Source organism: Microtus pennsylvanicus, chromosome 10 (assembly GCF_037038515.1).
Source record: "Microtus pennsylvanicus isolate mMicPen1 chromosome 10, mMicPen1.hap1, whole genome shotgun sequence".
Lineage (NCBI taxonomy): Eukaryota > Metazoa > Chordata > Mammalia > Rodentia > Cricetidae > Microtus > Microtus pennsylvanicus.
In genome coordinates, this window is record NC_134588.1 from 82,139,526 (window position 1) to 82,160,209 (window position 20,684).

The 20,684-nt window shown below is 35.8% G+C and overlaps 1 protein-coding gene across 3 annotated transcripts in view; it reads right to left on the reverse strand.

The window, feature by feature from the left end:
• Ankrd28 (ankyrin repeat domain 28) overlaps positions 1–20,684 on the reverse strand; it is a 139,380-nt gene that overhangs the window by 28,213 nt on the left and 90,483 nt on the right. For all 3 annotated transcript variants that reach the window (XR_012912091.1, XM_075988794.1, XM_075988793.1), the window contains exons 6-12: positions 20,257–20,344; positions 18,518–18,660; positions 16,507–16,719; positions 5,621–5,699; positions 3,681–3,795; positions 2,103–2,185; positions 438–501 (exon numbers count right to left, since the gene is read on the reverse strand). Coding sequence is in view for 2 of the 3 variants with exons in the window: in XM_075988794.1 (XP_075844909.1) it covers positions 438–501; positions 2,103–2,185; positions 3,681–3,795; positions 5,621–5,699; positions 16,507–16,719; positions 18,518–18,660; positions 20,257–20,344 (785 nt within the window). In the remaining variant the exon portion in view is untranslated. The remainder of the gene's footprint in view (positions 1–437; positions 502–2,102; positions 2,186–3,680; positions 3,796–5,620; positions 5,700–16,506; positions 16,720–18,517; positions 18,661–20,256; positions 20,345–20,684) is intronic.

Here is a 20,684-nt window from a genome sequence, read left to right on the forward strand (position 1 = left end):
CTGATAATATAATTTTTAAAGTACTATTTATAGTGGAGTACACAGTATTATTTAGAACACTAAACAATACTTTTAGTATTTTGAATGTTCTCATCATTTCATGAACATCTTTATTTATATAGGGATTATTTTCTCTTTCTTTTGTAGGTTTGTTCTTTCTGACTTAACACTCATGACTTAGTTGAAATAAAGCCAACAGGCGATGGCGGGGGGAGGGGGTAACTTTTGCTGCCCTGGACTGTCTTTTGTTAAACTCCAGGTATGTTTCAGTTTCTATTATGGGGAGACTCAGAACTAATAAAGAGGAACAAAGAGACAGCCTTCATGACTGGTATCTGTCTCTCGAGATTTCTGGAATGAACCCAGATGCTCTTGGGGTGCTAAGTGTATAATCTAATACTGTCTTCATAAAAGAAATAAAAATACTATTAACATACCCTCCAGCTGCAGCTGCATGTAGACAGGTCCTGCCAAAATCATCTGGGGTATCTATGTCAAATCCTGTAAGAATGAATATCTTCTCTCATATAATATCATAGATGTATTACTTTACATTAAGATAGTATTATCAAAAAATATATCACATTGTTCTTTTCAATCTTAAGCAAACTTATATATTCATTCATTCATTTATTTAGCATATATTCTTAACAAGTACAAAAATATATAAAAAAGAAGACTGGTAATATACAATATTACAAAAAAATTCTACTAAAAGTTTGGTAATTTTACAAGCGCTATATTGCTTGTCTGAAAGGCTGTATATGCCAGGAATGATAGCTCACACCTTCAGTCTCATAGTCCCAGTCACACAGAAGACTAAGGCAGGAGGATCACTAATCTGAGTCTTGACTAGCCTTGGCAACATGGTATAAAAACTGTTACAAGCAAGCAAGCAAGCAAGCAAGCAAACCACTCTAATCTCTAAAAGGCTATAGGGAGCAATGGGGATAATAGTCAACAAGAAAAAGAAATAACAGACACAAACAGAACCCTTAAGATCATGAAATGCAAAATGCTAGTCATAAAAGATTTTGTTGGGTAATTCTATAGAAATTGTATGAGTGATAACTAATATACCACATTATGCTAATGGAATTTCTATTATAGGAATTAAAGATATTCCACAATGGATGAAATTTATGGTTATATACCCACATGAACATATGAATATTGAACTGTATACATTAAATAAGTGAATTTAGAAGTGTATTATACACAGATATCTCAATAAAGCATTTTAATCAGACATGATGGTACACACCTGTCATCTGAACACTTGGGAAGCACAAACAGGAGAATTGCAAATTCAAGGTCAGCCTGGGCTTTACACACTCTCCACTCATCATCTCCCTCCCTTCCAAAATAAAAAGACATGTACTTTGTTCCATGTGGCTATTATTAATACTGAGAAGAGATTTTAATGTTCCTTTTCATGAAAGTGAAATGGACAGTTTCATATGAATACATGTTGATCCAGACTTAAATAAAACAACCACAATAATGAAGTTACTCAAATAAAAATGTATTGTACATACATCCCAACAAGCAGAGCCCCCAAACCTCAGAAGAATATCTGTCTCACTCTATAATATTTTCACTGAAACCTCATCAATTTATTTCAATAAACATGAGTGTTAATGTTTAACGTTCTTATATTCTGAGAAATAGAAAGCAATTTAAAAACAAATCCTATACAGTCAGTAATTTATTGCACTTAATAACAATCATAGTTTGCAGTAATACGGAAAAAAATCCACGCCAACTACAGTTATAGCATTTTAAACTAAGTATTAACAATAAATTAATAATTTCATAAGCCTATAAGATTATGACTTTTAACTCTCAAAATTAAGACCCAAATCAATGAAACATGCCAAATTAAGGTGTACTGCTTCTAGAACAAGTTAGATAGGGCAAGTTAAGAGACTACCATCACTAGATAGAAGCTGCTCTATAGACTTCACACCCCATGTCTCCAATTAACAAAGAGAATCAACTATAAGAATAAAGCATTTCTCAGAACTGATAACTGTGAAGGGTGAGAGAGAACGTGTGAGCAAGCACGCACCAACAAACTGGTCTGAGAAGGTTCCACTTACCTGAAGAAAGAAGTTTTCTGCAGCAGTCTGAAAAACCACTTAAGGCTGCCAAATGGAGTGGGAACATTCCATGTATACCACGCCTTAAATTAATAGGACAGAAACTTCATTGAACACATGAAAATACAATAATATAAATATATTTATTATAAAAAAATTTACTTAAGTAAAAATTAGGTGAAAAGAAATCTCTTAATACTTTGGAGAAGCCGGAAGCCGGGCGGTGGTGGCGCACGCCTTTAATCCCAGCACTCGGGAGGCAGAGGCAGGCGGATCTCTGTGAGTTCGAGACCAGCCTGGTCTACAAGAGCTAGTTCCAGGACAGGCTCCAAAACCACAGAGAAACCCTGTCTCGAAAAACCAAAAAAAAAAAAAAAAAAATACTTTGGAGAAAGTCTGGCCAGTCATTGAAAAGTGGTAAAACTAACTACCCAGCTATATTTTCCCAAAGCTTATCTTTCTAACCTTAGTACTAGGACAATAATAGACTATTTTATTTTTTGGTTTTGCAAGACAGGGTTTCTCTGTATAGGCCTGACTGTCCTCGAACTCACAGAGATCTGCCTGCCTCTCTCTCCCAAGTGCTGGGATTAAAGGTGTGTAACAGCACCAATCACCAAGACTCATGGTGTATTTATGAGGTCTATATTCTAATGTCAAATGCTTAGCAGCACCTTTGGGTTATGTTATTGATACTTTTCTCCCCAACGAAAATATTTCCAGGTATTTGCTCATGAAGCAAAACTTCTTCTCCACCTCACTTCACAATTTAAAATCATTTCTGCAAGGTGCTGGGCTCAAGAATGTTCATCTCAGTCATTTTATAATAGTAAAAATTTGAAAGCAACTTGATTGCAAGTAAGGAGAATATTGTATGTATCCTTATACAATAAAATTAAATCCCGTAAAGTAAACCCAAGTTGTATAAACAGATCTGAAAAACCTAAAGTCTCTATCAGCAAACACATATATTTTAAATCGAAAAAAAGGTACACAGCATATCATCTATAATACATAAAAAGTTTACAATTTGTTTATTAATACATATAAATGACATACAAATTAGAAATACCAATATAATTATGGTTTTGACTTTCATAGTATATAAAACCATGTATATTTTAAAAATGTACAGGGCAACTTAAAGAGGATGGGGCTGGGGGACAGGGACTCCTTTGTATCAGGGACTCCCTGGGCTCTGCACAGCACAGTCTGAAATCACTGTCTATAGATGGTCCAAGAAAAGCATTTGGTATGCACAATTTTTATAACTTCTAGATTGAAAAGTAAAGGGATCATAAAAGTTAAGTTTCTTATCAAAACCATGTATTATTTATGCTGGAGAAAAAATGAACAGAAATATAAAAATATGCCACACTGGCTACTCAAAATTATATACAAAACATATAAGATATATCAGTGTCAGGATAAAAGGTAAGAAGAAAGCAAACAAAGAAGCCAATGACTACACTTTTGAAGACAAAACGCACACTCCCACTTGAAATCTCTACAAAACTCTGTACACTTGCTTCTGTGCTTCCCCAGACAGCAATTACCAGCTCTGTAAGTACTGCTTACTTTGCAGTGTCAGCACCACTTGTAATAAGAGTGTTGATTAGCAGCTCGTGGCCATACCGGGCTGCTATATGCAAAGGGGTGTTTCCATTCTTATCTTCACAGTCAATTACAGCTCCTATGATAAAGGACATAGTGTCAGACACTAGATTATATAGAGATTGGTCAACTCTGTGAAATGCAACATAATAAAATGATGCTTAAGTATAAACTAATGGATATAGCAATTCTAATTAATTTCATTTAAAGCATATTTACTTGGGGTTATCAACTGCAAATTTAAAAGTTTTGTAAATTGAGAATAGGACTTAAACATATTTTAAACTAGTAGAAAAGAGTTCTAGGGTGCAATGAGTCTAAACATACTGCTTTAGAGCAGTACTTAAGAGCTATCCCATGTTTCATAAAGTCGACTGCTCATACACAGTACTCTACAAATCTTTGGGTCAGGGATCTATTATTATTGTTGCTGTTGATGTCATCATCATCATGATCATTGTTATTGTTATTTCCCCTTGCAGAACTCTAGGAACTAAAAACAAAGGGGTTCTTGAGATGGCTCAGTGGGCCAAATGCCTGCTATTAAACATGAGTAACAGAATTCATGTAAAGTTGGGTATGGTAGCACCCATCTGTAAGTCAAACGCCCAAATGATGAGTTAGGAGGTAGGAATAAAAGAATCCCCGGAAGGGAAGCCCATGCATGAGACAGCAGTTTGCAGCTAACATCATAAAATTCTATCTTAAACAAGGTAGAAGGGAAGGATTAACATCTGTAGCTGTCCTCTGATCCCTACATGTCCACTATAGCATCTGTATGCCTTTCTTTCACTCTCTTTCTCAAACACATTAACCAATATATACACATAAAAGATTGTGTTGTTGTTTTTCCGTTTTGTTTTTTTCGAGACAGGGCCTCTCTGTGTAGCTTCGGAGTCCATCCTGGAACTTAATCTGTAGTCTGGGCTGGCCTCGAACTCACAGAAATCTGCCCGTCTCTTCTTCCCGAGTGCTGGGATTAAAAGTGTACATCACCAAAACCCAACAGAATTTTTTTTTTTAAATGCCAACAAGCGGCTGGAGAAATAGCTAATTGGTTAAGAGTATAGGATATTCTTCCCAAAGACCTGGGTTCACTTCCCAGCAGCAATATCAAAGTTTACAACTGTCTGTAATGAGAGTCCCAGGGAACCTGACCCCTTCTTCTGGTCACCATGTGCATCACATGCATGTGGTGCAGAGACAGACATCCAGGCAAATATTCATGTACATAAAATAAAAAGAAACAAAATCTTAGAGATCAATAAAACCTTTAATAAAAATTGTATATTAAGAACTATTAACAAACACTCCTTTAGAACATGGTCTAAGAAACAGATTTACATTAATAGCCATAAAAATACTAAAAAGTTTAATTTACCTAGAAATAATTCAAACATAAGAGAATAAAGTGCAGAGATTAAACTAAAACCTTAAAAGGAGTTCATTTCAAAGCATTCAAACAGGAAAAAATGAAAAAAATAAAACAAAGCACATATTAAAAATATACACAAAAAGGCGGTTTTCCAATTAGCAATAATGAAAAAGAAAAAGGTTGACCCTAATTGCTATAGAAATAGAACTCATAGCTGGGCAAGGTGGTGTTACAGGGTAAGAGGATTATGAATTCAAGGTCGCCAAAACTACGCAGGGAGACTTCTCCCTTCCTATCTACTCAAAAGAGAAGAAATAAAATTAATAATTCAGAAGAATAGAAGTAACTATGAATGATATATATTCATGGTATTTTAGACTCTACTGATTTTTAAGAGATTTAAAATAAAATTTTAACAGTATATACACTGCTATGGCAATTCCACAGTGCCATTCACTATGTAAATTAAAATTAAAAACCAAAAAACTACATTGAAGAAATAAAAGAAACAAACAGAAATACTTTTTACCACTCTGGATAATGGTTTGTGATCTGGAGAATCTACCGTGGAGAGCAGTCATGTGTAGTGGGGTTTTCCCATCTTTACTCTGAAATAATAACAAAAAATTGTTTACTATGCTATACCAGGATATGCATTCTTCAGTTGTACTTTAGATACCTTCTTATATAAATTTCATAAAGGTTACTCAAGAATTACATTTTCCAGAGGTTAAACCACCTTTTCAAAGTATGAATTGAATTGGCTTTTTCATTTTAATGTAAATCAAATCAAAAACACACAAAACTCCCATGATTACTATTTATACAAATCTTGTATGGCACTGTAGAGTATAATCTTAGCATTCCCATTTCTTCAGGTCAGAAAATTAAAACACAGGATATTAAATGATTCAACCAAGTGTACCATAACCTCAAGTGGTAGAGTCACAATGGGCTTCCCAAGTTTAACATTCAAACTTTCACCTTGCACCAATGCTTTCCTTTAATGGAACCCAGAACCCTCTCATCTTTAGTCTGTTGTAATACGAGCGGTGGGCTATGTTCCTCGCACCAGGCCACTAGCACGGCTAGCTTTATACCCGAAATAATTACACGAAAACTGTATTCTTTTAAACACTGCCTGGCCCATTAGTTCCAGCCTCTTATAGGCTAGCTCTTACATATTGATCTAACCCATTTCTAATATTCTGTGTAGCACCACAAGCTGGCTTACCAGGAAAGATCGTAACCTGCGTCTGTCTGGAGCAGGAGAATCATGGCGACTGACCTGACTCAGCTTCTTTCTCCCAGCATTCTGTTCTGTTTACTCCACCCACCTAAGGGTTGGCCTATCAAATGGGCCTAGGCAGTTTCTTTATTAATTAACCAATGAAAGCAACAGATCAGAAAGAAATCACTCCCACATCATTAGTCACTATTAGTCATTTAAAAAACCAATGTCTTTGTCTCCTGAGTCCTGGGATTAAAGGTGTGTGCTACCACTCCCTGACTTGTATGGCTGACTATGGTGGATGCTTTGCCCTCTGATCTTTAGGCAAGGTTTATTTATTAAAACACAAATGATATACCAATGTATTTCTCCTTTTTGTCTAAAATAAAAAGGCTCTAACTAATATAAGAAAAACTATGCACAATAAGTACTATATATATATATATATATATATGGCAATAAATACATCAACAATGTCTAGTCCATTTGCATTTGACAAATTCAGGGGAAATACTACATTATCTATGCCATCTTGGTGAGTCCAAAGTCTTGTACCTAATTTACTTTCTATCTTAATTTGCTTTCTGCATCTGGTAAACAAGAAAAACTGTAACTATCTAGTCTTTAACTCCCTCAGAGACTCAAGAAATAAATATTTACTGAGTAAGCAGATTAATATACAAAACAACTATTTCTGCATATTGCAAATCGGCAATTATGTTGAGAGGTTCTTTAAAATCCCTTAGAATCACATGTAATTCTGACTTTTGTAAGGGCTTTGATCCATTTACTTAAGTTTTCTGATTTATAACTTGCCTTTCCTGATTTATTTGCATCGGTATAGAATGTAGAGGTTCTTGTTATTGGTGTGTCCGGAATGCAACGAAGGATCCAGTTAGTTCTCTTTATAAGTTGAATTCTCTTGCTTTTTAGGACAGTTGTTAATCTCTCCCCAAAAATTACTACAAGCTCTTTGTCAGGGTTTACTTTCTTCCCACAATTTGTAAATTTCATCATTATTAAAAGGTGCTATCATTTCTGCTGAGTTCATGCCTGCTAATTGACAAAGTATCAATTTTCGTTTTAGAATTAGCTCAGAGACCTTTTCCTCATAAGGTGTTAACTTTTTATTCAGTTTATGTGGTGAAAAGATCTATTCTAAGAGAGTATTGTCTCTCTGCATTAAAATTCCTGTAGGGAACTATTTGGAGGGTAATAAGACCAGAATGCAGTTAAGATTTGAATCCACAGGATCCACATGTGACTTCTGTAATTTTTCTTCAATCAAAGCCAATTTTCTCTCAGCTTCAGCTGATAATTCCCTGAACTATTTAAGTCCTTGTCACCATCTAAGCTTTTGTTTAAATTAATCAGTTTATCATGTTTTATTCCAATAGTGCAATGTAGATGGGAAATGTCTCCTAGCATTCTTTGGAAGTAATTAAGAATCTGCAATTGATCTCTCCTAATTCGTACCTTTTGAGGTCTAATTTTGTAAACCTATTTTATAGCCTAAATAGAATCTCTTCTATGAATTTTTTTTCAGGAGCAATTTGTATTCACTAAAAAAAGCAAAATTTTTTTACTTCTTCAAACATTCTTTCTAAAGTATCTACATTGGACTCACATGGTAAAATGTTATTCATGTAAAGGTAAACTATAAATTCAGGAAATTGCGAACATTATTTCCAATAGTTGAATTACAAAATATTGTCACAGGGTAGAGCTAGTTAAGATTCCCTGTGAGAGAATCTTCCATTGATATTTCTTAGCAAGCTGAGAATTATCTCTGTCTTTTTCTTGTAAAGGTATAGTGAAGAAACAATCTTTTAAATCAACAACTATAAGAATGGCCATCCATAAGCAGCAGAGAAGGAAATGGAATGCCAGACTGTAGAAAACCCACTGGCTGAATCACCTTATTAACAGTTCTTAGATCTGTTACCATTCTCCATTTTCTAGATTCTTTTAAAAAACATATACAAGAGAATTCCAAGGGCTGGTTGATTCTTCATTATGGTTGATTCAGCATTTAGTTGCTCCTGTACCGGCTGTTCTACAGCCTGCAGTTTCTCTGTTGTTAAAGGCCATTGCTTAACCCATACAGGTTTGTCGGTCAACCACTTTAAAGGTAGGGCTGTTGGTGCCTTTGAATGGTCAGCAGCTGTTGCGCCCTGTTCTTGTACAACCTGAATGGCTGGTCACTGATCTTTAATATTTTCCCCAGAAACATATAGTTTGTTTCTAAGATTGGGGGAATGGTCATTTGAATACTTCATTGCTGTAACAAATGACATCCCTACAAATTCATTTCTATGTTAGCCATATATGGTTTTAATATTTCTCTCTGTTCTTCTGGCCCTATACAGTCAACCTGTTTTTGCGTTCTGCTTTATGTGACATAAAGTTTCGATTCCCAAAAACTGAACATTTATATCCTCAAAAGGCCAATTTAGATGCCAAGATTCTGATGAAATTATTGTTATATCCACATTTGTGTTTCCCAGACCTTCAATGACAATGTCAGTTATTTGTATTTTTATTTTGGTCTTTGTTCATTTATAGAAGTTTGCCACTGGGCGGTGGTGGCGCACGCCTTTAATCCCAGCACTTGGGAGGCAGAGGCAGGCGGATCTCTGTGAGTTCTAGGCCAGCCTGGTCTACAAGAGCTAGTTCCAAGACAGGCACCAAAGCTACAGAGAAACCTTGTCTTGAAAAAACAAAAACAAAAACAACAAAAAGTTTGCCAAAATACCCGCTTTATGGATTTTCCTGATTTTTAAATTTTCTCTTCTATACCTGTTCTATTATCCAAAGTAGTATGGTTTCTTACAATAGGCATTAGGTTCTTTAATTACTCTGGGAAGGAGCTTCCTCTACGATGACAGGAAACAACTGAACCGGATTTGGTACAGGGGACTGAAAGAGAGCCCTCATAAAGTTTCCCAATGGCAAAGGATTACCATGAATATGCCTGTTGACCCTTGTTGTCATATCCCTTTTTGTCATTAGTTCAATGCCTGCCTTCGCCACACCATCCCCATAATCCAGAACGGAGAGGCTTTCTGAATGGATCATGCTTAGACAAAAACATTGTTTCTAGGAATGCCCTGTTTACAATCCCTTTTAATGTGACCTTGTCTGTCACAATTTAAACACTTGAAATTTCGGCTTTTCTTCCCAACCTCTGGAAATCACCTCTCCGGTATCATCATGGTCAAAAGATTAAATATTAAGTGTATCTTGGATCCATTCCTCCAAAGGTGCTGACCTTGCCTTTAATGGCATAATTAATCTTTTGCATTGAGAATTAGCATTTTCAAAAGCCAGAGGTTCAATTACTAATTGTCTAGCTTCTGAATTGGGTATCATTCTGTTTACTACTGATATCAGTATCTGTAAAAAATCCATGAAGGTTTCCTTTGGGCCCTGTATGACTTTAGTAAATGATTCATAAACACATCACAGAGACCTAAAAAAACAAACAAACCTAGATTTACAAGGAGAAACTCTTGTTACGAAAAACCAACATAACAAAACTAGATTTGATCTTTGCCTCTGAGTTCCATTAAGATAAACTAAAAGATTTTATCTTTGGGGAAAAAAACAATTCTCCTTACAACAGAAATTGTTATTTTTCTGGGCTTGGTAAGAATTCAAAATAAAATGATCACCTGGGTGGTGGTGAACGCCTTTAAACTCAGCACTCCCAGAGGCAGGACGGTCTGAAGTGTCAAGGTCAGCCTGCTCTACACAGCAAGCTCTAGGCCAGTCAGATAATACACTGAGACCTTTTCTCAAACAAAACAATGAAAACTTGAAAACTTTCATATCCATTTTATTTAAACTATTTAAAGAATGTTACTAAGTGACTTGTGCCAGAGGATATTATCATTTAATACAGCAGATGGCAATTAATACTCAGATGTTAGTAGTCTACCAGAAGTTCAGTTTTAGCAAGGCTTATGAAAATATAGCCTTTTACTTATGCTGTGCCTTCTATTGTTGCTGCTACATGCTCTTCTCTGGAATCTGATATGATGTATTTATATGTGGGGAGTCCTCACTACACGTATTGTAGTGTGTTTATCTCATGATTACATCTCTATTTACTGGGCATTTTTTATCTGTGGACTGTCAAGAAGGTAACTCCTCCTTAGCTGCATTGTTTAGTTGATATTTATAATGTTAGCTTATACAGAGTTTTGATTAATAAAAATGAATACAAAGAAAGAAATACTACCCAAGTCAGGGGTTATAAATTCCCACTAAGAGCTGTCATGTACTACAGCTTAGCTTGACGTTAAGGAAACATGAATCTGGGACCTCCAAGGGAGTAGGCAAAAACCAGAGACCTCTGCAGGTCCAGGGCGCTAATCAGGAACCCCCAAAGGAGTAGGCTCGAGCCAGGACTCTGCCAGCAGGCCCAAGGCAGTAACCTCAACAGAAAGAGCCACAAGCAAACCATCTCGGTGGGAGAAAGCCCTAACGAGCCTCAATATTGTACAGCAAACCTCAAGACCATTGAGAGACTTCCAGGAACATGGAGTGACCAATGGAGTGACTGGAACCATGGCCCTGACTGTGCCACCAGGAGCAACAACCATCAGAGCCTTGGATTTACTGGCACCTAGAAGATTGATCACCACAGTCACAGACAGCCCCAAATATACCATTCAGAGGAAAAAATGGATAGACAAGGTAAGAACACATACACCACCACAAAGAGGAACACACCAGTAAAAACTAGTGACCTACAACAGCAAGACTTGAACAACCAAATACAGAGGAAGCCGAAGAAAATGACCTAAAAAATAACTTCAGGAGAATATTTGAGGCCCTTAAAGAGGAAATGAAAAATTCCCACAAAGAAATAGAGGGTGAGACAAACAAAAAATGGAAGACATCAACAAACCCCTTAAAGAAAGCCAAGAAAAAGCAATCAAACATGAGAGAAACTATTCAAGACTTGAAAACTAAAATAGAGACAATAAAGAAAACACAAGCAAAGGGAATTATAGAAACAAAAATCAAGAGAAAATGATCAGGAACCACAAATGCAAACAAACAGCAGAATACAAGGGATGGAAGAGAAAATCTCAAGCACTGAAGATATAATAGAGGAAATAGACTCATCAGTCAAAGAAAACATTAAATCTAACAAAAGCTTAACACAAACTATCCAGGAAATATGGAACACCATGAAAAGACCAAACATAAGAATAATAGGTATAGAAAAATGAGAAGTTCAACTCGAAATCACAGAAAATATATTTAACAAAATCACAGAGAAATGTTTCCCAAACTAAAGAAACATATGCTTATGAAGATACAAGAAGCTTACAGTACACCAAATAGACTGGATCCAAAAAAAGTTCCCTCACCACATAATACACAAAACACTAAACACACAGAATAAAGAGTATTGAGAGCTGAAAAAAAAAAGGTCAAGTAACATAAAGGCAGACCTATAAGAATTACACCTGACTTCTCAATGGAAACAATGAAATCCAGAAGGTCCTGGTCAACTGTTATGCAGACATTCAGAGACCATGGCTGACAGCCTAGAATACTATACCCAGCAAAACTTTCAATCACCAGAGAAGGACAAAACAAGATATTCCCTGACAAAACCAGATTTTACCAATACATAGCCACAAGCCCAGCCCTACACAAAGTATAAGAAGGAAAACTCCAACCCAAGGAGGTTGGCTACATCAACAAAAAAACAAATAATAGATAATCTCACAGCAGCAAATCTCAAAAAGGGGAAAACACACAAAATAACATCACCAACAACAAAAACTAAATTAACAGGAGATAAGAATCAATTGTCATTAATATCCCTTAATATAAATGGACTCAAATCACCTATATAAAAAGACACAGACTAACAGATTGCATAAACAGAATCCATCGTTCTGCTGCATACAAGAAACACACTTCAACCTCAAAGACTGATACCACCTCAGAGTAAAGGGATGGGAAAATAGCCACAAACAGCATAAAATCTTTGAGTAACTCTAAACAAATGAAAGACACATATGACAAAAATTTTCAATCTTTGAAGAAAGAAATTGAAGAAGACACCAGAAAATGGAAAGATCTTCCATGCTCTTGAGTAGGCAGAATTAACACAGTAAAAATAGCAATCTTACCAAAAGTAATCTACAGATTTAATGCAATGCCCATCAAAATCCTAGCAAAATTCTTCACACACCTCGAATGAATAGTACTCTACTTCATATGGAAAAGCAAAAAACCCAGGATAGCCAAAACAATCCTGTAAAATGAAAGAACTTCTAAAAGTATCACAATCCCTGACTTCAAATTCTATTACCGAGCTACAGTACTGAAAACAGCCTGGTATTGGCATAGAAACAGATAGGAGGACCAATAGAACCAAACTGAAGACCCAGATATCAATCTACACACCTTTGGACACCTGATTTTTGACAAAGAAGCTAAAATTATAAAATGGAAAAAAGAAGGCATATTTAACAAATGGTGCTGGCATAACTGGATATCAACATGTAGCACAATCAAAATAGATCCATATCTAGCACAGTGCACAATACTCAAGTCCAAATGGATCAAAGACCTCAACATAAAGCCATCCATACTTAACCTCATAGAAAAGAAAATGGGGAATACACTTGAACGCATTGGCACAGAAGACCAATTCCTAAATATAACCCCAGCAGCACAGACGCCGAGAGAAAAAATTAATAAATGGGACCTCCTAACACTGAAAAGCTTCTGTAAAGCAAAGGACCTGGTCAATGACACAAAACGACAGCCTACAGAATGGGAAAAGATCTTCACTAACCCCACATCAGACAAAGGTCTAATCTCCAAAATATACAAAGAACTCAAGAAATTGGACACCAAAAGATCACATAATCCAATATAAAAAGGGAGTACATACCTAAACAGAGAACTCTCAACAGAGGAATCTAAAATGGCTGAAAGACATTTAAGGAAATCCTCAACATCCTTAGTCATCAGAAAAATGCAAATCAAAACAACTCTTGAGATTCCATCTTACATCTGAAAGAATGGCCAAGATCAAAAACATTGATGACAACTTATGCTGGAGAGGTTGTGGGGTAAAGGGAACACTTCTGCATTGCTGGTAGGAATGCAAGCTGGTACAGCCTCTTTCCATGTCAGTGTGGTGATTTCTCAGAAAATTAGGAAACAACTTTCCTCAAGACCCAGAAATACCACTTTTGGGTATATATCCAAAGGATGCGTAATTGTGCCACAAGGACATGTGTTCATCTATGTTCATAGCAGCTTTGTTTGTCATACCAGAACCTGGAAATATCCTAAATGCCCCTCAACTGAAGAATGATTAAGGAAAATGTGGTACATTTACACAATGGAGTACTACACAGCAGAAAAAATAACGACATCTTGAATTTTGCAGGAATATGGATGGAGTTGGAAAACATTATTTTGAGTGAGGTAACCCAGACACAGAAAGACAATTATCACATGTACTCACTCATAGATGGTTTTTAAACATAAAGCAAAGAAAGCTAGCCTACAAACCACAATCCCAGAGAACTTAGACAAGAATGACGATACTAAAAAAAGACTTATAGCCGGGCGGTGGTGGCGCACGCCTTTAATCCCAGCACTCGGGAGGCAGAGGCAGGCGGATCTCTGTGAGTTCGAGACCAGCCTGGTCTACAAGAGCTAGTTCCAGGACAGGCTCCAAAACCACAGAGAAACCCTGTCTCAAAAAAACCAAAAAAAAATAAAAAATAAAAAAAGACTTATAGAAATCTAATCTACATGGAAAGTAGAAAGTAGAAAAAGACAAGATCTCCTGAGTAAATTGGGAGCATGGAGACCTTGGGGGAGGGTTTAAAGGGGGAGGAAAGAGGGAGGGAGGGGAGTAGAGAAAAATGTAGAGCTCAATAAATATCAATAAACAAAATTGAAAAAAAGTAAAGACAGAGCTAAAATGAGAGATAGAATTGAGAAAGCAGAGAATGTAACACTGTAACGTGTGAGAATAAAGAAGGAATACAAGAGAACAGGTGTGAATGTGTCATTTTTTTCTAAGAAAAAAAAATCCCTTTGAAAGAAAAAGGTTTTAACTTCATAATGCAGTGAATTTTTCCTTTTAACCCTGCCTATAGCCAGAAGCTGGTTCTTCTTAGGCTGTCATAGACTTGAGGATTGAAAACATACATATACATGCATACATGCATGTTTTCTTTTCAACTAAGACAGTATATTGCTATATACCCCACAGTGGCCTCAAAATCACCATCCCTTAGCTCCCAAGTGTTATGATTATAGCATGCGTCATTATACTTATCTTTAAATGCATAAATTTTGAACATGTTTTTGTGTACAAATGAACATGAATGTGTATGCATGGAAGCCAAAGAACAACATATGGTTGTTCCTCAAGCGCCACCCACTTTGTTTTCTAAGGAAGGGAGGGTTTATCATTGGCCTAGAGTCCCCAGGCCTGCTAGCTGAGTATTTCTACAGTCCCTAGGCTTGAGAGATGGCTCAGCAACTAAGTGCTCCGGTGGTCCCAGTTTGACTCCCAGCAACCACATGGTGACTCACAATTGTAATTCCAGTTCCAGGGGATCTGACTCCCACTCCTGGCCTCCATGAGTACAAGGTGTATATGCAAACAAAATATCCATATACATAAAATAGTAAGATAATTAAAAGAAATTAAAAAGGACAGCTTAGCCTGAAGCGTAATAGAGGCTCTTAAGTGATACTTTCTGGTCTTCCTTCCTTGAGTGTGAAGTAAATAAAATTGTCTCAGTTGAAAGAGAAGAGAATGAACTAACTCCCACTAGACTCAATGGTGCTTTACTTCTCTTGTGTAGGTTAATATTCTCAGTTAGGAAAGGCAGTGTTCATGTACATCCATGTTCAGAAGGAGCTAAAATTCTCCATAAACATTATTTTTAAGCTTATAAATTTCTACTAATCTTACAAGATTCAAATTTGATTGATTGTGGTTTTCTTCATAACACAAGATAGGGTTTATCAGGTACTTTAAGTGATAAACTGATGATTGAATACAGGAAGAAACAGTGAAAAGACATCTTTAACAATGTAAAACAATTATATACTATGAAATAATAATGCTTGAAATATTGGTTACTGATGTTTCTCACAGAATTACACAGTGAAAATAAATTTATTTTGAGTCCTGAATTTTAACGTATTTCTAAAATGCTTACTCCTGAAAGCAATTATGAACAAATAGCCAAACGACTATTCTTTATGTGTAAAAAGATAACATTTTCATCCTAACACTATGAAAAATTTTGTAACAGAAATTTCAGAAATGAGAACAATTTCAAAACAGTACTACAGCATGAATATCCACATACATATCTGAATTCCATCACCAACATTTAACTCTGTATTTTTAATCACATTATCGATACAATTATTTGATGCTTTAGCGTTAGTCACAGCTGTCATCACAATGTGACAATTAGGGTGTATCATTCAATATTCAAACCTTCTAACACGAAGTTATTGTTTCCTTCTAACAGGAAGCTGACACATTACGAAGCGCGCTAGTCTTAAGAACCCTGGTGCTATTCCACAAGTGCGTATCTACATTACACAATTCCTTCCAAGAACAAAGTAGCACTGTTACCCTGTAAGGTCTCCTCATGCCCCTTGCCCGGCGATCCTTCCTTCCCATGGGCAACAACTGATCTGTTATTTTCCCTCTGACTATAAATTCTGGAACTCCAAATAAGCAGAATTCCATCTGTTCTAGAATCTTGCATAGATGGAAAATGTATTAAATTCCTTATCTGATTCAGCATAGTACTTTAGAGATTTATCCATGTTCTTTTATTGGAGGGGGAGATGGAAAATCTATTAAATTCTTTATCTGATTCAGCATAGTACTTTAGAGATTTATCCATGTTCTTTTATTGGAAGGGGTAGTAGTAGAGACAGGGTCTCACTGTATAGTTCTGCTTGCCTCAACTCAGAGATCCACCTACCTCTACCTCCAGAGACCTGGATTAAAGGTGTGCACCACCATGTCTGGCCTTATTCATGTTCTTAAGTTTACCAGAATGTCTTTTTAATTCTGGATGGTCTGTGTTATGAATATTGTTTTAGACAGTTAACTAAGTACCAAAAGTGTGGATTCTAATTTTCTTTCATACCTTCATATTGACATCGGCCCCATTGCTAACCAGGAGTTCTAAACACAGTGCTCCATGTGTTGATGCAGCAGCAAAGTGCAAAGGTGTGAAACCTTTTTCATTCTTCTGATTTACATTAGCACCACAGTCTATGAGCTCGTTCACAACAACATCTTGTCCATTATAACAGGCTACATGAAGAGGTGTGTTTCCATAGGCATTTGGTTCGTTCATCTATAGGAAAAAAAGTGAATGTTAAGTAGTTCTTTTATCACTACTATTACTAAAATTACTATTTTAAATTATTAGTTAAAGAAAAGGAATAAATACAAAGATGAGGTTTATAATGTTAAGGTTCTTTTAACATAATAAACACAACAGTAAACAATTTAGTGTTCAATGGGTTACATACACTTAGAGAATGTACTTCACAATACAATGTTAAATTCCTCCACAAGAGTTATTTTAAAAACAACATATTTTCAAGTCTTTGAGCTAAGGGAGAATTTATTATAAATGCGAGCAGAAACAAGAATGCTTCCTTCATCTGTTTCTCACATCTTTTAAGGCCACTAAGCTAATTGGTTGAAACAGAACTATAGGTACTATTGAACAAAACTGAAATTTTTACCCATCTTGTACTTTTCAGGATCCCACTCAACAGTATGTCTGGGTGTTTGGCAACTTCTATTTCCTACATTTTCAACGCCTTTCTTCCTTGTTTTTCAGTACAGGGTTTCTCACAGTCCTCAGATAATGCAGCTCCATAGCCCTGTCATATCTGGTCTAACTAGAATCACATTAACTTTATTGCTTCCCTGTCTTTGCACTGTCCTTTCTCCTTGTCCACTGCTTTGAAGAACCAGTTAAGTTTGATCAACATGTCCCTACATACAATAAGAGTAAATGATATTAGGAAAAAGATGGTGGCACAGACCCAAGCACTTGGAAGCTGAGACTGGAGGATTCCAAATTTGAGGTCAACTTGGGCTACACAATGAGACTGTTCCCAAAACAAAGTAAGAGTAAATAAAATAAAAGAAGAAGTAAAGGACATGTATTTAAATAATGGCATAAAAAAGCTACATGTATTCTTATTCAGGGATCAGCTATATACCAAGAAAACAATATTCCCTCCTAATCAGAATGGTATCACTATATAGTGCTTATAGTAGTCAATATGTATATTTGGTTAATAAGTATATTGTCTTCCTTCCTTGCTTTTGTCAGTATCCCATACTGTGATCTGCTACAGTTATTTAAATAAAGGTAGAATTACCACTCAGAAAACTGACAGTAACACAGCTACCTAGTCAACGTGTGTCTGATCTGCTGGCTCCCAGAGAACTGGAAGAAACAGAGCTACAGGACCTGAAATGTGATGGAAAAGAAAAGCTTTGGGAAAAATCATTCATCTTTGGAATCATTCCTCTTTGGAATGGGTTTTAACTCTTTATATATTTTGACTAATTACCTATTATATTGGCTAGTTTTATGTTAACTTGACACATCTGTGTATCTGAGGAGGGAAACTCAATCAAAAAACTGACTCCATAAGATCAGGCGTAGACAAACCTATAGGGCACTTTTCTTAATTTAATGATTGATGCAGAGGGCCCAGCCCATTGTGAGTGGTGCCATTCTTGGGAAGGTGGTCCTTGGTGCTATAGAAAGAGAGTTGAACAAGCTATAAGGAGCAAGCCAGTAAGCAGCAATCCTCTAGGCCTCTGAATTAACTCCTGCCTCCAGGTTCCTGCCCTGACTTCCCTCAATAATGAACAGTGATGTGGTAGCATAAACCACATAAACCGTTTCCTCCCCAAGTTGCTTTTGGTCATGGTGTTTCAGCATAGACAATAGTAACTGTAACTAAGACACATATGCTGATCATATCAGGATACTAGATAACTAAAGGGTTGGAAAGATTTGGTAAAAAGACAAAGATATTACTGTTGTCTTTCAAACCTAATTTCTGACAATATAGTAAAAACAAATAATACATTAATTTATACTGCTCAATCTATATACCTACATCAACTCCAAGATCTAGAAGGTACTTGACTACACTGATCATTCCACTAGAGGCTGCTGCATGAAGAGGTGTGTAAGATTTCTTATCCTTGCATGTCACTTCAGCTCCATGAGATACAAGTAATTTCACTACTTCGATGTGACCTGAAAATACATTTACAAAAACAGCAAACAAACTCAAACAGATCAGTACATAGAAATTATTAAACATATTGTGAATACCTTTTAAGAAATGTAACAGCATAATAATGCATGAGTAATAATTCATGCTATACTTCAAGAGAATTGAAAAAAATCTAAGAAACTAGAATTTTGACAAAAATTTGTAGAGAAAACAACTAAAAACATTGCAATTCACTATTTTATCTAGTGTTAACCTTGACTCAATCTTGTTCTTCTACCCAAAGTTAACATCTTTCTCTTTCGTGATGTCTTCCGTCACGTCACAACATGACACAGTAGAAAGGAAGACACTTACCCGATAACAGAACCTTCATCTTGGATTTCCAAATCTCCAAAATTTGAAGGAAATGAAATTCTGACAGGATAAATTACCTAATCTCAGGTATTCCATTATAGTAACACAAGGTAAATAAAAAATGTGCTGCTAACTCTAAAACACAGAATACCTTATAATTAAGTTTATCAAGGACATCCGAACCAAGCTATGCCCAGGCCAAGATTCACACACTTAACTATTTTAGAAGCTCAACTTCAAACAAGCCACAAAATTATTCTGGCTCTTCATTTCATAAAAATAACTGTGAAGTCAAACCTAAATTTTTTTAAAGTAAAAGGCTTACTATACTCCATTGTTTGTGCAGACCTTTTCAACACAAAAAGTACTCTTTAAAATCACACTCTAAAACAAACTGTCCCAATGAATAACTGACAATAGAATATTCAGGAAAGCCTTTAAAACTTAAGCATATAAAACTCCACATAGAACAACAGACTTTAAGATGAAACAGAACTTTTTCTGGCTATTTTACCTTTAACACACAAAAAAATTTCATTACATATGAAGAGGGACATATTTTTGATAGTAAACACTACATTTTTAGGCTTTGGCCATCAAAATAATGTATGTGACCAAAACGGTACCCTAGACTTGGGAGTGTACTTATAATCCCAGTGCTGAGGAGGTAGAAACAGGCAAAGCTCTTAGGCTTCTAGCCAGCTAGTCTAATATAACCCTAGGTCCCAGTTAGAGGCCCTGACTCAGAAAATAAGGCAGACAGCTCCTGAGAAATGACACTGGAAGCTGACCTGACACATATATACAGATGCATGTACAAATAAATGAAGACACACACACACATAGTGCTTAGATCATAATAATAGGTTTTAGTTTTCTTTCATGCAAGGCAAACACAGTGTCATTTCAGCTATACCTCCAGTTTAATAAGATGCTTCTCAATTCATCTATACAACTTATTAATAACCCAATAAAAAGAAGGATGGATATGAGAACGAACTTTTAGTAAATACCCATCTTAAGTTAAATATTCCAGGCCATCATCTTAGATGTCTCTTGTTTTATTCAGTTTTTATAGCCTGGATCCAGTGTACTGTTGTAATAAACCTCTCTTACATGTTCTAAAGTATAACAATAAGTATACTTATTGTTATACTTTAGAAAATTGCATAGATGCCATAGAAAAATTGCATAAATGCCAAAACCAAAATGCATTATTTCCCCTAAATATATTGTTAAAAGTCAATTTAAAAAGTACATACCCATATATGCCGCCCAGTGGATGGCACGTCTATCTTTCTTATCAAAAGCATTAATATTGGCACCTCTGGACAGAAGTAGTTTGACCATCTGGAATAAAAGTAAATATTTTCATGGAGATTCAGAAGATGAATTGTTTATAAATATGCCTTGTTTTAACTTCATTATTTAACTTTATTTCTTTGGCACTGAATGGCTGTAGTTGTAGAAAAAAACTAAAGTAGTAAAGGCCATTTAATATAATATGATAACGTGGAAGGAAGTTCACTGTGTTACTGAAGTTACTTTTAAGATGCCCCTTTGCAATTCAACATTTTATGAACATCTAAGTAAGTACAAACCTTGAAAGTCTAAAGCTGGGAATACTTAAAAAGAAATACTGCTATTTATAGCCCAAAGTGTTATTAGAATGTAAAGAACTGTCACATAC